General features: G+C 48.6%; 2 protein-coding genes across 3 annotated transcripts; one reads left to right on the plus strand and one right to left on the minus strand.

Moving 5' to 3' along the window:
* Positions 1-15: 15 nt before the first annotated feature.
* On the plus strand, positions 16-8,730 carry VRK3 (VRK serine/threonine kinase 3). Its single transcript, XM_039732039.1, is given in 13 exon segments — positions 16-153; positions 228-379; positions 382-504; positions 1,926-1,978; positions 3,751-3,817; positions 4,536-4,620; positions 5,082-5,184; positions 5,529-5,621; positions 5,810-5,942; positions 6,694-6,814; positions 7,111-7,169; positions 7,730-7,879; positions 8,427-8,730. Coding segments are annotated over 12 exon segments (1,263 nt in total). The 5' UTR covers positions 16-28; the 3' UTR covers position 7,879; positions 8,427-8,730.
* Positions 8,731-8,935: 205 nt separating this feature from the next.
* On the minus strand, positions 8,936-21,443 carry CCNF (cyclin F). 2 transcript variants are annotated; one of them, XM_039732038.1, is made up of 18 exons: positions 21,322-21,443; positions 19,777-19,931; positions 19,252-19,358; positions 18,464-18,531; positions 17,536-17,729; positions 17,138-17,191; positions 16,495-16,599; positions 15,866-15,943; positions 15,325-15,476; positions 14,423-14,587; positions 13,427-13,550; positions 12,901-13,081; positions 11,915-12,002; positions 11,397-11,496; positions 10,989-11,119; positions 10,636-10,805; positions 10,471-10,557; positions 9,971-10,105 (listed from the first exon to the last, which is right to left on the minus strand). In XM_039732038.1, the coding sequence occupies exons 1-17, from the start codon at positions 21,332-21,334 to the stop codon at positions 10,490-10,492; spliced, it is 1,953 nt and encodes a 650-aa protein (XP_039587972.1). In that variant the 5' UTR covers positions 21,335-21,443; the 3' UTR covers positions 9,971-10,105; positions 10,471-10,489. The 2 variants fall into 2 exon arrangements, with proteins under 2 accessions (XP_039587971.1, XP_039587972.1); XM_039732037.1 differs by lacking the exon at positions 10,471-10,557 and having other exon boundaries at positions 8,936-10,105.
* Between the last annotated feature and the right edge of the window lie 6 nt (positions 21,444-21,449).

A 21,449-nucleotide genomic window follows, 5' to 3' on the forward strand; every position in this document is an offset into this window, starting at 1 on the left:
AAGATGGTTCGGCTGCAGCGGCGGGGCCATGTCGGGCAGGGGGGTGCGCGGGCGGCGCGGGACGGGGGCAGGGGCACGGACACCGACACGGACACCGACGCGGACACGGACCCCGGAGCGGCCGCGGGCGGAGCTGTCCGGCGGCTCCCCTAGGTGCTGGGGGCGGCGGGAGCGGGGCGGCGGGAGCGGGGCGGCGGACGGGCTCTGACGCTGTCCGTGTCCCGCAGGCCCGACCGGTTCTGCCCTCAGTGCGGGCTCGCCGTGGAGCCCACGTTCCGCTTCTGCCCGGCCTGCGGCACGAGGCTGCCCGCGCCGCCCGAGGAGCACACCGAGCCCGCAGAGCGGGCCCCGAGCCCGCCGCCAGCCCCCAGCCCCGCCGCCTCCAGCCCCGGCCCGGCCCGGCCGCGCCGCTCCCGGCGGACACGGTGCTGACGGACCAGGGCGGGCGGCGGTGGAGGCTGGTGCGGCTGCTGGAGCAGGGCGACTGCGGGCTGGTGTACGAAGGTACTGTGGGGCCCGCGGCAGGCAGAGCGGGCCGGGAAGCGAGGGGCGGGGGGTCCCCGGCTCTGGCTTCGGCGACAGCTGTCGGGACATCCCGAAACCCCCGGAGGCCACGGAGTGGGTGACACTGCGGTGTCGCCGGGCTGGCGGTGACCCGCAGGCTTGCAGGATCCGTCATTCATACAATATTCCTACCTGGAAGAGATCCCCACGTACCCGGGAGTTCAGCTCCTGGCCCTGCACAAACACCCCAACAATCCCACCCTGGGCATCCCTGGCAGCACCGTCCAAACACTCCTGCAGCTCTGGCAGCCTCGGGGCTGTGCCCATTCCTTGGGGAGCCTGGGCAGTGCTCAGGAACCTTTTCCTGATATCCAACCTAACCCTGCCCTGGCACAGCTCCAGCCATTCCTCACTGGGCATCTGCCTGTCAGCCGCTCTGCCACCAGCATAACACCAATCCGAGGCCATGCTGCTCTGTTATTATGGCATGTCCATCGCTGGGGCCACACTTCCTCTTTCTGTTCTTTTAGGTCCAAAACTATTTGCTGGCACAGTGCAGGAGTTCCTGTGCTGTAAGTGGTGTCAATATCCACTAAATGTCAATTCTCAGCATGTTTTGGGGCCAAAGAAAGCAACCACACCACACAGGCTGCTTCTCAGCCATTTAGTAAGTGCGGATCTTTTCAGTCTAGCTGTAAACTTCCAAAGGGGAGTTTTTGATCTTCTCTCATTAATTTGGAAACTGTTCAGGAGGAATTTTTTCCATTACCAACTTTTGCCTGATTTGGCTTTACTTTCTTTTTTATTATTCAAGCTGTTGCATAACAAAGTCTGAGCATCTATCTATGTTTTAAAAAAATGTGATAAAAAGGAAAACCAGTAGTGGAGGGTGCTTTCATAGAAGTAGGTTTTAAGTGATGAGCAGCAGTTGACCTGTGGATAGCGCTTTAAGAGCATGAGAAGAGGAACTGCCCTGAGCCAAGTCATGGGTGCAAATCCTTTTGGAGAAGGGAAACCACATATAACTTTAACATCCATACAGAGCAGAGGGACTTGGCATCCCTTACAGATTTGTCAAACCATGGAGTGAGCTGGAGGGAGTGCTCAGCAAATGAATTTGGGGATGCCTTTGAGATTCTACTAATGATCTATTCTTTACATACCCCTCAAAGCCCCCCCATACTGTAGCCCTGCCCAGATGCTTCTGTGACTTAAGCAGAACTGCACTGCATGTCAGGGTGCTGAGCTCCTGGAGCAAGGTAAGAATTATCTTGTAGTGGTCTGGGAAGGCGCTGTCACAGAGGGAAAAGCTCGAGGGAAAGAAGCAGAGGATGAGTTAATCCAGCTGCACAGGCTGCCTTTAATGATGCACAACCTCTTTTCCATGCTCCTGTAACCACATCTGTTCCATCCTTCCACAGCGCAGTCAGCATCTGGAACCTGTCCTCAAAAGCAAAGCTACTCCCTCAAACTTGTGAGTTTTGATCTGTTTGGGTAAGGAATAGTGCATAGAGTACTGTGTCCTGACCTGTTTGGCTGAGAGTATCTGAGGAATTGGAAAGAGTGGTCAGAGAGGCCCCTGCTAACTTAGGAGATGGATCTAACCTCCTGAGGGTGTTGTGCTGGGATTTCATTTGGCTTTGCTGCTAAAGGTATGAAGAAAATGGATATGAGGATTAAAAAACCCCCAAAGCCTTAATCATAGAAGGCTGCTGCTTTGATTGACCAGGCTCAGGAACCTGCAGAACTGAACTTGGTGCTATGGGGTGGAGATTTTGATTTGGGAATGTCGGACCAACTTTTCTCCTCTATGGCAGGCGTGCACACACCCTGCTGAAGTCTGGGGAAACTGGAGAGGTTGCAATTTGGTGCTGTGCTGAGGCTGTGTGAGAGCCAGGCTGTGTAAAGCCAGAGCACACTTTGAAATCAAATAGGAATTATAGTTGGAGTTCCAAGCCAGCTTTCCAGGTACTTGTCAATATCTTGGGTTCTCTAGAAATGTGTTATTTCCAGTAACGGCTGTTCTGTCGTGGAAATTCAGTCAATTGATTTTCAGTAGCTGAAAGACTATTCTTGTCTACTGTGGCTCCTGGGGGTTGCTGATCTGTAGGAGGGCCAGTGCTGACTGATGGCTCTGTGGGGCTCTTGCATGCACTTAGATAATCCCTCTGCCTTTTGTCAGAGGAGACATGTAAGAGGATGGAGAAGGAATGCAGTGTGGATGAGAAAAGTCTGCTAAGTGCCACAAAACTAGAACCAGTTGGTGGGAAACTGTAATCACTTCTGTAGGCAAAACTCCCAACTTCTCTGTTTTTCTTTTGGCTGCTTGGTGGTGTGCTGAGCACTGCGGAGTGTGATATGGCACATGAGAGCATTTTGGCTTTGGGGTCTGATGACCCACATGAGCTCACAGGCAGGATGCAGAGTGAAATACCCTCTGGGACACGGTCTGTGTGTCTGCAGCCTGCTGTTCCTCCAGCTGTCTTTGATACCAGTTTTGTATCCAGCCAGGTAGAATAGCACTACTGCTTTCTCCCATGCTGGATAGCAACTGTCCTGAGTTAGTGTTGAATAGATAAGTGTGTGTAGGCAAACACAGACATTCTGAGTGGAAACTGTATTGGAGTTTACCAATATTACTGATGGGCCTGCCTGGGTCTGTCTGGCCTCAGCTGCTGACCAAATAGCAGAACCTGTGGTCCTTCCTCCCGAGACGCTGTTCAGTTGTGTGCAGTTGAGGTCACTCAATGACAGCAATACCTCACGTGTTACTGATACAGACTTTCCTATCTCACTTTCTTGTACTTTCTGACAGCTAGAATAAATGTTACAGCTCTCTGTAGAGACTTGTGTGTTTGTAGAAATGCCCTCATCCCTGCTGTGGCTAAGAAGGTCACCCCTGGCTCCCGTTAACATAACAGCTGTGGGACCAGAGCTCTCTCCATGCTGTGCCTGGGCTGCACTGCCTGGCTGTTGTTAACCCTCAGGCAGCTGTAAATGGGCTGCTGAAAGGCCCAACCTGAGATGACCCCTCTCCTACTCTGTGCTGATACTCAGAGTTGATGTGATTGTTTAGGGGCAGCATTAAATAGGGAACCAAGACACCTGAGCTCTACTCTCAGCTCTGTTAGTTGATCTTTGCTTTTTTTAAAGTGAGTAGTTAAGGTCTTATAGCAATCTTACCCAAGCTTCCCTTTCCAGCAGGATGCGTGTGGCTGAAGTAACGCTCCTCCCTGTTCCCTTTAGGATGCCAAAGATGGGAGGATCTACAATGAACAGAATTTCTTCCAGCGAGCTGCAAAGGCAGGCACAGGTTGGTGCTTCTTACGAGGGCAAGGACTGAGGATAACTGGCATTTCCCTCTCTTCAGTTATGTGAATCTCTTGGAAGGCCAGGCTAGGATAAATTAATCCCCTGCTTGGTTAGTGCCAGAGTGCTGAGGAGTTCAGTCAATGCCAGTTCTCCCAGCAGTCTGTGTGCTGTAGGACAGTGCAGTGTGAGCACAGCTTTCTTGTGCTCCTCACTCTGTCTTGATGTGTCTGGGAGCTGCAGCCTGTCTCACCTTGGCTCACTCTTCTGTCCCTCTTCCATGGGTGGTTCTGTTAGCAGCTCTCTGGTATCAACTCCATTGATCTCACAACTTGAGCAAGAGCAAAGCTGCCCAGAGAATGTAGGCAGGAAGGATGGAAGAATTTATGTCAAATCTACACTTCTGGGAGAAGTGTAAAAATCTGATTGTCCCTCACCCTCTCTCTCTCCCCTCTCCTTGTTTTCCCCAGCCCTGGAGCAATCCCATGCCATAGCCTGCTCTGATATTCCCAGAATCTTCCCTGCTCCATCCTTGCTCTACAGTGCTATATTCATTGACTTGCCAATGCACACATCAGACTGGAATTCTGGGGACAGAGTCAGGATGAGAGACCACTGTCCAGTCTCCAGGGCAGAGCAGACCTTCAGAGGAGGAGCCTCCCTAGCTCCTTCCTCCTGGAGCTCCTCAGCAGCCTCTGCTGCACTGTCCTCTTCTCTTGTAGTGGAGAAGTGGAAGAAGTGGCATTCCGTGCCGCTGCTGGGCATCCCCAACTGTGTTGGCTTTGGACTGCATGCAGACAGCTACAGGTGAGGTGACTGAGCTCTTGGGCTGTCTGAGCATCTCTGGCTTTCCCTCTCCTCTGCCTGCTGTCCACTAGTCCTTTTGTCTTTGCCCCCCGGGCTCCTGACTTTATGCTCTGCTCCTATCATGTCTTAAATGGTTTGCCTCGCATTACTTTGTTTCCTTCAGTCCTTGTGTTGCTGGTGAAGTTACTGCTTTTGCTGCTGCTGCCCTTCAGGCTGGGGACACCTTATTTTGGTCCTTGACACAACACAGAGGGGAGAGAGATTCAGGCTGTGTGTCTGCAACACATGATGAGCACACCTGTCTCCTTTATAAGACATTTTCTCTTATCAAAAGTCAAGGAAGTGTTTGCCCATGTCAGCTTGGAGTTGAAATGGGGTCCAGTGGATACTTGGCAAGTGTCTGTTTCAGGGTCTCCAAACCAGGTAGGTACTGCCATGTGCAAAGCCCTTTTCTCCTGCAGGTTTTTGGTGTTCTCTGATTTGGGGCGATCTCTTCAGTCAGTCCTGAGCGATGGCCTGCACCTGCTGAGGGAGAAGGCAGCTTTTCAGATTGCAATTCGTGTGGTATGTGGAGAACCAATCCTTCCCAAGGGACTGTTTCAGAAAAAAAGTCCAGACTTCCTTCTGGATCTCCCAGAAGTGTTTTAAAGCTGCTCCAGGGGCTTGGGTGGGGTCTGCAAACTTGCTGTAAACTTCAGTAGCATCTTTTGAGCACTGTGTCACCTTGAAAGAATTTGGGATAAAAAGAATGAGAAAACCTTGACCTTTGAACTTGAAGGCTGTGAGACGTGGTGTTTATAGTGCTCATCCACATGGCTGCAGGGAGCTGGGGAAGGTCCTGCTCAGTGATAGCCAGGGTGCTGCAGCAGCCTGCATGGATCTGATATGCTCCCCCTGTTTATTCCCAGCTAGACTGCCTGGAGTACATTCATGAGAATGAGTATGTGCATGGGGACATCACTGCTGAGAACATCTATTTGAACCCAGCAGACCTCACCCAGGTAGGGAGCAGGAACAGTGCTGCCAGGGAAGGGCACTGGGGGTGGGATTGTCACTTGGGATAAGGCAGCCTCCAGGTCCCTGCCTTAGGCAGGGCAGCAGAGCAGGCTGGACAGGGCTCAAGCATGAGCTGTGGGGCAGCCCTGGGGGCTGCTCTGCACTCAGGTGGGTGCTCTGTGCTGCCCTGCAGGTGACCCTCGCTGGCTATGGCTTCGCGTTCCGCTACTGCCCCGGGGGGAAGCACGTGGCTCGGCGCGAGGGCAGCAGAACCCCTCACGAGGGCACAGTGGAATTCATCAGCCTGGACAGCCACAAGGGCACAGGTGGGTCTGGGTTTGTGACACATGATAGGGCTGCTCCTGTGGTGGTGCTCCTTGGAGCTCAGGCTCTGTGCTGGTTTGCTGCTTTCCAGGCATTCACATGCACCAGGAACTGGGTTCCTCTTTGGGCTGTTCACTCCTGCCTCCTGATGGCTGCTGTGTTGGGACTTGCCAGGTCATTCAGTGATTGCAGCAGGGATGTTCCTGCTCCATCTGGAGCCTTGGCTGCTGCAGGCGTGTGGGGAATAGAAAACAGAGCCCTTCGTGCTGGTTTAGCAGGGATCTGTTCCAAGCCAGACTGGATCCCTGCCCAAAACAGACTTGCAGCAGGCTCTGCTCTGACCTTGAAGCAATGAGAGCTGGAAAGGCACAGAATCACAAAATCACTTTTGTTGGAAAAGACCTTTAAGATGATTGAGTCCAGCTGTAAACCCAGCACTACCAAGGTCACCACTAACCCAGGTTTCCAAATGCCACATCTACATGGCTTCTAAATCCCTCCAGGGATGGAGACTCCACACTATCCTGGGCAGCCTGTGCCAAATTCTGTCCTTCTCCTGGTTGGGATGTGACTGTTCTCTCACAGTGTTCAGGAAAGGAACTCTTCCTTCAGATGCTGGGAGGTGATTCCTGAACTATATTAGCAGGCTCCCAGGAGTATTGATACCCCAGAGCACACCCTCATGAAGCTCCTGAATTTCTTCACTTCTGCCCCTTCATGAGTGACATGTGAATGTCTCATGTTTCCTGTCAGGACCATCTCGACGGAGTGACTTGGAATCTCTGGGCTACTGTCTTCTGAAATGGCTCTGTGGCATTTTGCCTTGGTCTGATGAGCTGGACAAAGTAAAAGCTGTGGTGGAACAGAAAGAAAGGTAGGAGAAATCATCTCTTCTTCTGGGAAATACTCAGCAGAAAGCAGTGATGGGGTTTTGTGACTGAAATCCTCAGGTCACAATACACTGTTGGGATGTGGTAAATCCCACAGCCAAGTCTAAGCCTGGTTCCAGGGTGTTTGGTGAACCCCCAGTTCTGCTTCACCCTGAACACAGCCAGCTGAATTCAGCCTTTTGGGGATTTTTTTTTTTTTGTCCCTGTTGTCAAAGCCAGGTGCTCAGGTGCCTGCTCCATTGCATCTCCTTCTGACAGGACTCTGTGCTGACTATTCCAGGTACAGAAAGGATGTGAGATGCCTTCTCCAACTATGCTTCAGGCAGAGATCCATTCCAGGTATGGGCTTGCTCTCAGTGGCAATGGGACTCAGCGATGGAGGATTGATTGTACCTGAAGCCAGAACTTTCTCTGTGCTGGAGTGCTGGTCCAGAATGGCTTCCAGTGGTGATGCTGACCAAGCATTGCATGAACTGCCTGCAGGCTGGGAACAAGTCCCTTGTTTTCTGTACAGAAGAATGAGGGCTGCTTTCCATGATCTGCCTTCATGAGCCTTGCTGAAGGGTCAGTTGTGCTGGTGGGTTTAGAAATGAAATGTCTGTGGCTAGAGGGCACTTCCCCATCCCATTTTGTTGCCCAGAGAAGCTGTGGCTGTCCCATGCCTGAAAAGTGTTCAGGGGAGTGGAAGGAGATAGGCTTCAAGGTCCCTTCCAACCCAAACCAGTTGGTGATTCTATTTTATTGCATAATTCTTTGAGCTTTGTATTAGCCTTGGTTTGGATTTTCTCTCTGCAGCTGCCTGGGGAAGGTGGGTGAGCTGGCTGCAGGACAAGCAGCCTGAAATGGCCATTTGGCAGCTGGAGTTTGTGTGCTGCTCCAATGAGTCCCTTTCCTTGCAGATGCCCTGGAGAACTACCTGGAGCAGGTGCTGGCACTGGAGTACGAGGAGAAGCCTGACTACACAGCCCTGCGGCAGCTCTTTGGGAAGCCACTGGAGAAGATGAAAGCTTCAGCTTACGACTCCGTGGATGTCAGAGTGGTGCCCTGAGGTGAGTGCTGGCACCTCCTCTGTGTGCCCTGTGTTGCCACAGGCAGGGGAGGACAGAGCAGGCTGGGCTGTGACATCTCTCCAGCTGAAAGCAGCTCCTGACATGTCATTCCCTACTGAAACCAGTCCAGCGCTACACAAAGCCAGGCTTAGCCTGTGTTTCCTCAAGTTTTTCTGGAAATACTTGTCTATGAAGGGATATGAGGGTTAATAAAGCAAATGCTGAATGGGCTGTAGGGCTGCAGACTCAGGCCATCTGGTAATTTTTTCTTTTTTTATATCTGAAGTGCTGGCTTGTAGTTTTTGCTTTTCTCTCTCAGAAAGCAGCCTGTAGTTCTGGTTTTAGTGCCCAGGTGCTATTTTAGCCATGAGGCACCTCAAAGAGTAAGGCTTGATACAGAGCCAGATCTCATTTTAGTGTAGGGCTGCATCAGCCAAGGCTCTGCATCCAGCAACAGGAGCACAGAGTCAGCTCTTCACCTAATTTCCTCCTCCTGGGAAGGAATGAAACTGATTCATCTTCTCCTTTTCTGCTTTTATTTTTTCAGATCAAGGAAGAGTTCAGAGCTTTCTGCAGTGAGGCCTTTCCCAGATATATTTTCACTTTTACCAGTTTTAGAATGCCAGGTTTTTATAAGTGTTTTCTTCCCATGTTAATGTGACCCAGTGCTGAAATTTGAGCTGCTGCTGCACCAAATTAATGTGAAGACACTCCTGCATGGGAGATCAGGGGAAGCAGTAGCTGGAGAACTGGAATGGAGCCACTGTGAGCCAGGAAAACTAAATCAGGGATTTTCTCTTTTGAATGGGAGTGGCAGTACATGGTTTTGTAATAAACTTTGTGGACAAGTACCCAAGGCTGCTGTTCTTTATTTGGCAGATTCAAGGCCTTTCTGGAGCTGCTGTAGGGTTGTGAGGGTGATTTGTGTAAATAGCCTTCAGGCAGTGCAACCTAACCATCAGAACCCAGCTCAGAGCTAAACCCTGACCTCATCCCAGCAGTTCTCCAGGCCTCAGGCCAGGGAATGAGGGGAAGGAAAACACCAGGATCCATCTCTACTAACAAAACAATTTTATAAAAAAAACCAGTCAATAAACACTACACTGTGTGTAGCTGAACTGTTGCCAATGCCACAGTAAATTCTAAACAGTCCTGGAGTCCAGTTCCAGTGTTAGCTTCAGTGACATCTTTTTGAAGTCTTGTACCTTGGTATTCCAATTCCTATGTGTTAAGGCACAGAAGGATTTTTCAGGTAAGGTAAACATGGCAACAAGAGAAGAGGCAAATGGAGTTTAAACCATATGAGAGGTAGGTGAGAGAGCAGCTCAGACCTGCAGTGAGCCTTCATTTACCTCTGGGGGTTTTTAATAAAAACCTTGTGTCAGTGCAGCAAATGCCATAGACAAGAAGAGGGGAGCTGAGAGAGACCTGGACACAGTAAAAAGGCAGCACAACCTCAAAATAGGTGTTTCAAGTGGAAGATTCAAGCATAGTGTTACATTCAGAAACTTGAGAACCAATTCATTTCATTCATAGTGCCAGGCCTCAGAGAAAGCAAGGGACAGGACAGTTCTTTTCTATCACTAAATAGGGATGATAAAACTGGGCTATGAATTTCAGAGAGAGCAGAACCTTAGCAGAGAATCAGGCAATAGGGGATACATGAAAAGGCAGCTGTGAATGGAGGAAATAGCCCAGCTGTACAAGATAGACAAGGTTCAAGGGAAGGTATTTTGGAGGTATTTACAATTATTCACTATCATCCCTGTACGACAGCAACAGAAATACAGTTTCTAGAAATCCTGGTAAAGTTAAAAGCATGAAGAAATCAGAGGCTTAAGAAGGCCAAGTTCAGCCTTTCTTCAGTGTGTTCTGCCATGTTTTTTCTCTTGACTTGCCTCCTGTGCAGATAATGGGGCTGGCAGGGCTCCCTGTTCATGGAATTGCCGTGGGGCAGTGCTGAGGTAGGTTTGGGAGGAGCTCCAGGGCTGCCTTCAACAGAAGATGTAGGACTGGCAGTGTTGACAGAAGAGTAGCCTGAGCTCCCCTCTGGGTTGGGATTCCTTGGGGTGAGATATGCCCCTGGCAGCTCCCCCTCCCTGTGGGGTGCCCCAGAGCCATCCCACTCCTCGGGCAGACTGTCCTCATCACTGGAGTCCTGGCCACAGTGCTCTGCAGGGTCCAGGTACAGCACTGTCACATCCAGGATCCCACTGGGGCTGGTCACTGCAGGATGGGAAAAGAGAAACCTTAGTTTGTCCCCATCTGGAACCAAGCAGGCACTCAGCACAGAGTAAAACAGAAAAAAGCCAAGCAAGAGTCAGCCTTCTGTCTGCTTACACCTGGAGGGCAGGGCACTGGGTTCACCCTCTATTCACACAGCATCTTTTCTTCCCTCAGACTATTTGAGCAGGTACCAAGAGCTGTTAGAAAATGAGCAGCCACGCCCAGGGTCACTAATTAGTGTTTCTAAGACAGTGGCTCATTGATCACATTTGGTGCACTGAAAACAGCCTGACTTTGAAACGCTGAGCAAACACAAAACCCCTCATCATGTTCTGAAGCACTGCAGAGAAAGAACAGATAGATACCTCTGAGAGAGTTTAACAATTATAACCACAGGGGAAGGGGAAGAGTTTTCCACCTGGTCTTCAGCTGAAAGTTTAGGCATCTGGTGCCTGAGAAACAGTTTTAAGCAAAAATGAAAAGACAGGTTTAATCTTCTTGGCTGCTTTTCATAAGAATAAACTGCTCACCATCTCCTTCTCGCTCGCCTTCGCTTTCCTGATCACCTTCATAACCAGAGCAGGAATCTAAACTCCAGTCAAGGAAGTTGTCCAGCAGACTTTCTTCCTGGGAGGACAGCTCTGCTGTGGGTGTAGTTACAAAGCTGCCTCTGTCATCCTGAATGCTGTCTTCCCTCCTCCTGTAGCAAAACACCCCAGAAATCACATGTTAAAAACCAAGTATTTTCCAGCTCTTTTAATAGGTATGTCAAGACGGTGACAGGAAAATGGATTGTATTTAGGAATGAAACTTCAGGGTACCATAGAGGAGGAAAGGCTCTGGCTGATCTTCAGAGCTGCTGACAGCCATGAGTTATACTCACCTTTTAGCTCTCTTTCCAGAGGGAGAGCTGAGGAAAGTCTGAATTTCCACTACGTTCCTATGCAAGGGACTCGGGTCTGGGTCCTTCTGTTTCACACCCAACAATGAGCAGAGCTGGCTGTAACTCATAACCTAAAATATTAAATAAATAAATAAATAGGTTAAAAAAAAATCAAAGCACCTGTAAGAATGAGACCATGAGATTCATGAGAACTAAATAGCCAGTGGGACACTTTATTTTCTAGGAGAAATCTATCCCAGTGAGTTCTTCCCACAGGCACTCAAACATCAGTTAAGAGTCCCTGCAACTCAATTTTTAAACTCTCACGTTATTCACACAGCCTGCCACATGGGACAGCAGCTCTGCTCTGGTGTCAGGCAGCAGCAGATGCAGCCACAGCTCACCCACCTGTTCTTTGCCGATTTCTTCATAGCGCTCATCTTCAAATCGCTGTTTTACTGCCATGAGGGACACCTGCCTGTAATCCTTTGGGACATCATCGTGGAAGCTGCAAAGAAAGATTGAAACCCCTATGTTAAAATGGATTATATGAAACAGTATTAAGAAAACCAGCCAAGTTAGGTAATTTTTAGTTCGGTAATTTTCCCCGGTCGCTCAGTGCTAATGGAGCTGGTGTTTCAGCGACTTCATCAGGACACCTGGTGGCTTCTAAGCACATGAGCATCTAATTCCTTTTCTGTCCCTGTTTTTTTGTGACCCAGGGCCAGACCAGCTGGCAGAAATAGAACAGCTCTCCTTGAACTGGACCTTAGTGCCTTGTGGCAGGAGAGCAAGGCAGCTAACCAAAGGCCCTTACTTCACTGGGAAGGGCTGATTGTACAGATGCCAGAGCTGCAATCTAAGTACTCATGTGTCCCCTCAAAGAGTCCCAAAAAAAAAAAGTCCCAAAAAAAGAGTCCCATTACCACTTTTGGTGGAGGCTCAGCACACAGGGCAAGAGGTCTTCTTGAGAGAAACCAGTGCACTCAGACAGCTGGCTGGTCCAGGGGTGTGCTGGAGAAGAGAGTACATATTAATATATTGAATTACATATTCATGAAGTGTAGTAGTTCTGTAGTGAGTCAGCTTAATTTTTTTTAAATAAGATAAGGATCATGATATTTGCAAGCTTATATCTGTCCACAGTTCGTTCATGTTCACAGCTGGCTTTAAGGATAGGTTTATCTACCTAACTAATGTTACACCTCACAATAGAAATCTTCAGTCTCATTTAAATACAAAGCTTGCATAGTCTGATACTAATGCTCTAGTTCATCACTGCTATTAAGAGGTAAAATAGAATCAGAGAATCGTGGAATGGTTTTGGGTTGGAAGGGACTTCAAAGCCCATTTCATCCCATTCCCTGCCATGGACAGGGACAGTGTCCACTATCCCAGCTTGCTCCAAACCATGTCCAGCCTGGCTGTGGACACTTCCAGGGATCCAGGGTCAGCCAAGCTTCTCTGGATACCCTGTGCCAGGGCCTCACCACCCTCACAAAAACATTCCATCCCAATATCCCATCTAACCCTGTCCTCTGGCAGTGGGAAGCCATTTCCTGTCTCCTTAGGCCCTTGTAAATAAACTCTGTCCACATCTCTTGTCAGCTCCATTCAGGTACTGGAAGGCCACAGTTAGGTCACCCTGAAGCTCTTCTTCTCCAGCTCAACAATCCCAATTCTCCCAGCCTTTCCTCAGCTGGGTTGTCCAATACAACCAAACAGGCTGAACTCAGCTCTTCATTCTGACTTCTTATACCTGGCACCCTCTTCTCCACTCTTCTCTCCACCTCCCGCAGCCAAGTGATTGGGACATCTTGCCTAAAGACAAACTAGCACCCAAAAACCCCCAAAAAGTCTCCCTAGAAGAGAAGGCAGACTAGCAGTCTTTGCTTGAGGTAAGATGGGTTACCTTGCCCGTGCAGGATCTTGGCCAGCAGCAGTGCAGCAGCAGCCAGCCGGGCTGGGGAATACATGCTGAGGCTCGTGTTCAGGAGGGACAGCTCACAGATGAAGCTGTAAAGGTGAAGAGTTCTTCTCTCCAGCGAGACGATGCTTGACAGAACTTCTTTGTAGTCCAAAATGGTGGGTATCTAGTGCAGAAAGGAGAACAGAGCTTGGAAATACAAGACCAGGGCAAAGTGTTCAGAACAGCTGTTTCCAGGTGCTGGGTTTTATTTGTTTGGGGCTTTTTTGTTTAATTACTTCACTGACATTGATGCATTCTCCAGTGATAGAATAAATGGCCTCTTAAAACTGAAGTTTTAATCTCGACAGAAGGCAGAGGGTTCTGTGTCTGCATGCTGAGACATGCACAGGCTCCACAGTTGATTGAGAACACTGACCTAAACCCCCAACTCATTAGATAGGAACTGCTACAGCTGGATTTGAACAGCAGCCCAAGGGGGGGGAATATTCCATCCACTTTCCAAACTCACCCTTATCTTTCCTTCTAAGGCAGAAATTATCTCGCCCATCATTCTGACCAACTCTTCATACTTGTAGGAGTTGTCTGTCAGCCACACAGCTTCCCGTATTGTCAGCATCTCTTTGCTGATGAAACTGTAATGTAAAATAAGTTAGCCCCAGCAGAAAGGGAATTTGTGCACTTACAGCAGATAACTGCACCCACAATGACCAGAGTCAAACAACTTCACAAGGTACTTTCCCAGGTAGACCAGCAAAGAAGGAATTGCAGCTCTTTATTGCACCTGGAAGATGGAACCACCTACTAGAACATTCCTAATTTGGAATGTTCTTACTAATACAGAAGAAATTCTTGGCTGTGAGAGTGGTGAGGCCCTGGCACAGATTGCCCAGAGACACTGTGGCTGCCCCTGGATCCCTGGAAGTGTCCAAGGCCAGGTTAGAGGGGCTTGGAAGCATCCTGGGATAGTGGAAGGTGTCCCTGCCCATGGCAGGGGGTAGAATGACACAATCTTTAAGGTCCCTTCTAACCCAATCCCGTCTGTGATTCTCTGATCCTAATTCTTCATCTCTGAAGCCCCTCCTAGGTTAAGATGCAATATATTAAGGCAATTAACAGAGAAATACAATCTTCCACCACACCATGCAGTTCATCTGAGTGTACACAGGCTCAGCTATGGAACACTGCTGCTCTTCTTCCTTTTCAGCTTTCTCATGCCAATATGGTGTCAAAGACTCCAGTTGCTGATGGAATGCATTTAGAGCAATCCACAACCATGATCATGTGTTTAAATAAGAAAAAACCTTCAAGGAACTACTTTTTTTGCCTCATTTACTGAATCTGTGTTTGTATGTAAACACAGTAAAACAGCAGTCAAAGTAGAGGAAAGTCAAAGAGCTTTTCCAGTATTACAAGCAAGGGATGGGGTTTGGGAAGAAGTTTGAGCTGCAGGAAAGAATTTGGAAGATCATAATGACCACCTCTGCTCGCCAGCCAGAATCCTCACCGTGTACAAATGACCATGCAGGCTATTCCCAAAAGCTGGAGCCGAGCACGAGGTACAGGTCTCAGCGTCAAGTAACGGTCCACACATCCCACTGTCATGTGAAGGCACAGGCTAGAAAAGTCCTTCATGGTAGCCACTTCCACCAGCCAATCCACCAGGATATACCTAGAACAGAAAGAGAGACTTAAGAGCTTGGGAAGTGGTGTCCCACACCATGACATCCAACTGGAGAATGAGCCAGGCCAAGCAGAGTAGTGACAAGTGTTCCTGAGATGCCTCCCAAGACAAGAGCCAACTCCCTCTGTGGCTGTGGTGGATCCTCCTGCAGCCCTCCTGGAAAACCTGCCTGCTCCATGCCCTCCCTGCACACCAACACACCTCAGGAATAAACAGGAGGAGCTGGAGATGTGTGTGTGGTCACAGGACCTTGACCCCATTGCCATTACAGAGCCACACTGGGACACCCATGTGGCTGGAATGCTGCCATGGATGGTAATGCACTTTTTAAGGAAAGCAATACCAGCAAGGGGAAGTGGTGGAGCTGCCCTACATGTGAGAGAGCAACTGGAATGTATCAGGGTCTGCATAGGGAAGGATACAGAACTCATCCATAAGGATAAAGGGCAGCCTAATACAGGTGACACTGCCACAAGTGTTTATTCAGGAAAAGGGAGTCAACAGGACTTTGGACAAGGCCTGAAGTGACAGGACAAGGGAGAATGGCTTCACACTGACAGATGACAGGGCTAGATGGGGATATTGGGAAGAAATTCTTCCCTGTGAGGGTCATGAGGCCCTGGCACAGGTGGCCTAGAGAAATTGTAGAAGGATTGTAGAGATGTACAGGGAAATAGGGAACAGTTTCTGCTGTGGGACCCAAGTTCCTGGATCCAAGTTCCTACCTCATTATTTCATTCATTCCTTTCTGCACAGTGAAGATGCTTTGCTTGCTGATAGGAAGGGAAGCTTGAAAGATTTGAGAAACCATTTCCCTGGAAGATTTTGCTTCTAATCCTAGTTGGTTTCCATTCCCACAAGCTTTGGCTAAAGCAATCTGTAGTAGAGAGAGCAGAAAAGAAAGTATGCTTATTTTACCAACTGCAAACTAAGGCAGCAGAGGATAGTCCTCTATTTTTCCTGCTGAAAACACTGAAGATAGCAAACTACTTGAAGCAGTAGTTCTTAGTTTGATTTAAATGTTGAGCACACAGATTATTTGGGGCCAGTCTTTTAAGTCCATCAAAAAATGCATCTTTACTCCATTCTGCCACTGGTGTGCTGCAATTTCCCAAAGAAGAGAGTCTGCAGAGTAGATACAGACATGCATATAAAAACATTACTCAGCAATGCTGGTCCTCCCTCAAAAAAGAGAAATTTAAACCTACAATGGCAGCACAGAAAGGACCAAATAAAGACTGCAATACTGGGAAAGCTCAGTCTTACCTGTGCTTCCCAGCAGCCCTTAGCTGCGTAGTCTCGTAGCTTCCTGAGACTTTGAAGGTATCTGCCAGGATCTGACATCTAGAGAGGAACACAAACAGATGTAAAAACCCACAGCCTTCACACAGCAAACAGAAGAATTGTAGCACCAGTATCTAGAGAAAAACACTGCCTGGAGGTACATCTATTATTTCAGCAACAAGTCTGTTTTTTATCATGACAGCACTGTTTTTAAGAACCTTTTTTCAGTTCTTGCCCAAGGTCTCACAGGAAATGAGAGCATTCACTCAGGATTCCAAGGGGACAGGTTTGGCAGATTTATTAATGACAAGGCAGGAGCCTCCCACTCCTGTTCCCTAGAGCCCTGGGATCATGGCCAGCAGTGCTCAGGCCTTCAGCTGAGTTGGAGTAAAGCAACTTCTGTGGCACCTTGGCTACAATTGCTTGTAGCCTCATTTCAAACACCCAGGAAGGCAACAGAGCTCATTTCAGAGAGTTCTTAGCACCCTCCTTGTTTATGAAGAAGGTAAGCTCTGAGGAACAGCAATTGCTTTCTGAGGACATTCCTTGCACATAAAAGAGATTCAGAAGTTAGTGTAAAAGTTGTTTGGAGACAAAAAATGACTACTTACAGCAGCTTTTCTGTTGTTTTCCCAAAGGAGGTAGGAACTGATTAAACAACCCTGTTTTGATGATTCTTCAAGCATTTCAAGGGATTCTTTCTTTTTTCCTTCATCCTAAAAACCAAACACATATATTGATATTCCTTCTGTCCAGACAAGTGGAGGACTCAACACTTCAGAAGCTGCAGAACACTGTGCTGAAGCTACAGAGCAGAATCCATCCTTTGGGAATGCCCTTCAGCCTCTGAGGAGTGCTTCCCCATCCACTCAGTGCTGCCATTTGCAGATGCAGCCTCTGAGAGCAGTTAGTGCTTTTCTTCAGCCAGACAAATGCTTTTTGGCTTGCTTGCCACTGAAGGCTTTTTATTTTTTGTTTTGCTAGGCATTACAACTGGAAGGCTTCCTTTGAGACCTGAACATACTGCAAGCCCATGATTAAGCCAAAATTAATTTCACTGTTTGTACAATTCAATAAAGTAAGTTAATAATGTTCCTTTAAACAACCAGTAAATTAAACTCATGAGAACAGAAACTCCTGGGACCCTTGAGGAGTAAAAGAGCATCTGGCTGATTTATGTTTTTAATCAAGGTAAACAGCATTAGCATCACCAGAAAAAAACCCAAATCCAAACCCATCAGAAATACTGCTCACCTCAAAGAAATTCAAAACCTTAGCCAAGCTGTGGAGAATAGATCCTTTCTGAGCCTGAAGAAAGCATCAAAATAAAGCATTGTTAAACCACAGCAATTCTTGCTAGTAATTTCAGACTACAGTTTTGGTTTATCTTTCCATCATTCTTCCCCCTTGCTTTTCTCTGTGTTTTGTTATCCCTGAGATAGCACTGAACCTCTCCAAAGAGACAGTACAGGCCCCCAGCATTCATGATCTATCATGTGCAGTTTTGCAATAAAGTCAATAAATGACTGAGCCACAGTCATTGAAGCAACAAGAGCACAGGAGGCTCCTTGGGGAAACAAAAGTATTCTTTCCAAAATAACAAGATGCAGTTACTGACATAGGGTAAAGCCAAGGGCAGAAAGAAACCTGACCTTGTCAAGCTGGCACTCTGCCTTGAGACTCTCATAGACCACAGCTTTACAGCAGCTTCCAGAGAAGGACCAGGGAGGACGGATGAACAGCCAGATAAAGGGGACTGCACACACATTCAGGTGCTCTGCCAAGCTGAAGTAGTGAGATGCCTTTATTCCATTCACTTCTGCACGCCCATGGCCTGTGATGGACACTGAACCAAAGAGAAAGCCAGGAATCAAGTGGAGTTTGTTCACAATGCCTGCTTGGCATTCAGTCAGGACACAAGACAACACGACGCAGACACACTGCTGCTCTCAGGAAAAGGAGAGCCTTTATTTTCTGACTCCTACATTTATAGATTTCTAAAGGTGATAAAGGATTGGAGGGTGAAAGTGCCACCTCTCCAGGGACACTGGACAAACCAACAGTCCATCAAGTTTCTCCTCCTCCATAAAATAAAGCAAAGCAATAAGTTGTTTACAGAAAGTGTGTGAGAAAGTTTCATACAAGAATGCAAACATCAGAAAGCTTAGAAAATCTTAAAAAGTCAGAGCGACAGACAGACAAGAGGAAACAATCAGAAAAAGGTTGAACTGCCTCTGTAATTTAGAGCCTTAGAAATCATGGAGGTTGCTAAAGAAGAAAAGTCTTACTACAGTCAGGCTTTAGGAACGCATAACCTAAGCTGGGGGGTTCATTCTGCAAATACCAACTGCCTTGCCAGGACCTTATGTCAGGAGGCTCCTCCTGTCACTTGTCAGGCCCTTATGATACATTTATCACAAGTCTGCAGAGGATAACTCCTAACCCTGAATTCCCAGGCTATATCCTGCCCCATCACTGAACACGTGGCAGCTTTGTGGCCAGTGCCTAAGCAGAGCAATGTAAAACTTCCTTGTGCTATGCCACGTTCCCCAAAGCCCCAGGACAAGCTCCCACACTTACGGCCTTCGTTGTACAGGTACGCCAAGCTCAGCTTCACAGCAGCTTCAAAGTTACCACTTTCAGCAGCCCTGAAGGGCAAACAGAGAAGGCACTGGGGGTTAAAATCCTTCCTAGGACCAGAATCCACAGTTTGGTCCTTGAGCCCTCAAGGACATGCATCAAAACATCAAGCCCTCGTGTTCCTCCCAAACTGACGTGCACATACTGGTCTTCCTCAAAAAGAAGTGACACTCAGAAGCAAAACTATTATCATGGCATTTAAAAGTGTTAAAGAAATCTCTGACACCAATGGATCCCCTTCAAATCAGATGCATAAAAAGATGTTCCCTATCTTTTTGACGCAGATTTATTGTTACCTTTTCAAACTTTGTTACTGAAATTCACCTGGTTTTCAATACACTGGTTTGCACAAGTGACCAAGCCAACTTAGACTTAAAAACAGGATTGGTCTCTGGAGCCCCTGACCTCACTTGTTCATTCACATGGCAGCACCAGAAAGAGGTTTTAGGGAGTGTGTTAAGTTCCAGTCTGGAACTATCTGGAACACTAATGCCTGTGAAAAGAAATAACTTTGGTATATGCAAGAGGGTCTGCTCTGGTTAAAGAGACAGCAGTGACCAGCAGCAGCTTAGACCTGAAATCAACCATTTTTTCATTGCCAAAGCAAGTATTTCCCCTCTTTGTACAACACAGATTCCCCAATTACACTGAGGACTCATTAGAACAGTTAATCTTCCTTCAAGCATCCTGTTCTAAAAGACCAGACAAATTTGATGTTTAAAACTTACCTTTCAAACATCCTCAGATGGTTTGGAGATGGCCACAGGTCTTGGAAACTTGCATGTGCCCAAACGCTGGAATGATTATCCACAAGGTATTTAAGATGTGAGTGCACCTGTATGGAGGGAACACCAAATAATGATTACCAAAATAAAAGGACGAACAGAAAAACAGGTCTTTGCAATCTTATTTTAGAGAAGTAACAAATTAATCCCAAATTATGATTAACTTGTTGCCTGCCTGATAACCAGTAAGGCAAGAGATGCCAAACCAACCCCATTTGTTCAGACACAGTAATCTGGCAGGACAATTTCCACAGAAAAGATACAAAAAGCAGTCAAATACTGCTGCTACTCTTAACTTGAGCAGTGAGAAGTGAAACTGTCCCTGGGATAGCAAAAATCTCAACCCTGCAGGCACTCTTTGGGTTTCTTCAGGCTCTGTGCCATGAGAAGCCTGTTCTGTGTGCAGTCCATGCTCCTGGAGGCAGAGCTGAGCACTGAGCCCAGCAGAGGGGAAGCTGAAGCACTTACAGCTCTGACTGAGAGGATATCTGCAGCAGGGAGGCCCTTCAGGATGTGAAACAGAACATCCTCCGGGAGGTTCAAGAACGTCAGAACACGAGGTCGTTTTATGATCCTTCGCTTTGAAGGGAAAGAAAAACATCTGGAACACCTACAGTGAACCACTGGAACAGAAAAACACAGGACACCTCAGTTAGTGATAGAACAGCATAAGGAAAAAGGATACTACATAGTAGTACACATGTACACAGGCGTTCACTTGAGCACCTCTTCACTGCAGCACAGGACACTGCAAACACATTAATCAGGGATATATAGCTCATGCCTCATAATGCCACAAGACTAGAGCACAGAACAGAAAGGGTTTGCTCAAATTGGTTAATGAAGCCAGGAGACTCAGAAGGGGTGGCTCAAGTGCTCTTCACCAAGAGCCCCTCTGAGCCCTGACTCCTGTGACCATCTTAGTAGTGACAAACAGTTCATCTGTCCCTGTTCAGTAGCAACAAATAGTTTAACTGTCACTACTGTCACTTCATCTACCTCCCCCATGCCCCAACTTTTCCCTCTCAACTGACAGCAGTCCCTGGAACACAACCAGAGATATTAAGAAGACAACCAAACCTACTCAAGCCTATCTTCCCAAGCAGTTGCTGCCAGGGGTGCTAATGGAAGACCCATTGACTATATCTTCTGGAGTATTATTTCAATGCATTTTTTATACATACACACACACATATATGTTTATGTATACAAAATGTACTATCCTCAGCAGTATTACTGCCATGAAAATGAAATGGACACCCAAACTGGGCCAGTTCAGCCTATATGAGCAGCCAAATGGGGTACACGAGCAACTCAGTGAAAGCTCCATTTCTACAGACAGGAAGAGGCACAGGTTCATTTCCAATGGTGGCTTCACAAAACCAGAGCAGTTTAGGCTGCAAGAGAACTCTGGGGGTCACCCAGCTCAACCGCCCGGCCAAGCGGGGCAGGACCACATCCAGGTGGGTCTGAGCAGCTCCGAGGATGTGGATCCCACAGTCGCTCTGGGCAATCAAGTACCATTCGTTCAGCCATCCTTACAGTACTGAACACTTTCTCTTACTTTTGAATGGGGTTTCCTGCTCAGTCCTGCGCACCTTGCAAACTCACAGACGCCCCAGATGCTATCCAACAATACACATCCCGACCCCTTGGCTCTGAGGCCAGGCGCGCCCAGGCACAGCCACCAGCCACAGTCCCGGGCCCCGTGGTCACAGAAGGGCTGAGGCACGGCCCCGGCGGGGAGCGGTGAACGGACAGAGCCGAGCCGGGCCGGGCCGGGCCGGGCCACGCCGCCCCCGCCGCGTTTGAATTTGGGCGCGCAGCCGCCGGCCCGGCCCCCACACCGCCGTCGGTCCCTCAGCCCTGGCTCGGGATATCCCGTTAACCCCCGCCCTCAGACCGCCTCAGGAAGCGCCCGGCAGGCAGAGCCCGCTCTGGAGCCGCCCCTCAGCGCAGGAGGACCCGGCAAAGAGCAGCACCCGCGGAGCCCGCGGGCAGATCCGCACTCACCGCCCGCCTTCATCGCGGCGCGCCCGCGGGACCTGCGCGGACGGACACGGCGGCCGGCCCGGCTCCGAGAGAGCGGCACGGCGGAGGAGGGGCCGGGGCGGGCGGGCTCCGCGGGGCTGACACGCCCC

This window comes from Passer montanus, unplaced genomic scaffold (genome assembly GCF_014805655.1).
Source record: "Passer montanus isolate IOZ18808 unplaced genomic scaffold, ASM1480565v1 scaffold8, whole genome shotgun sequence".
NCBI classification, from domain to species: domain Eukaryota; kingdom Metazoa; phylum Chordata; class Aves; order Passeriformes; family Passeridae; genus Passer; species Passer montanus.

Coding starts and splice junctions, on each gene's coding strand:
- CCNF (XM_039732037.1), bottom strand. Junction 12,003..12,900: donor CAAGATCCTGCACGGGCAAG/GTAACCCATCTT, acceptor TCTCTTCTCCAG/CACACCCCTGGACCAGCCAG. Junction 11,497..11,914: donor CTGAGCCTCCACCAAAAGTG/GTAATGGGACTC, acceptor CTTTCTTTGCAG/CTTCCACGATGATGTCCCAA.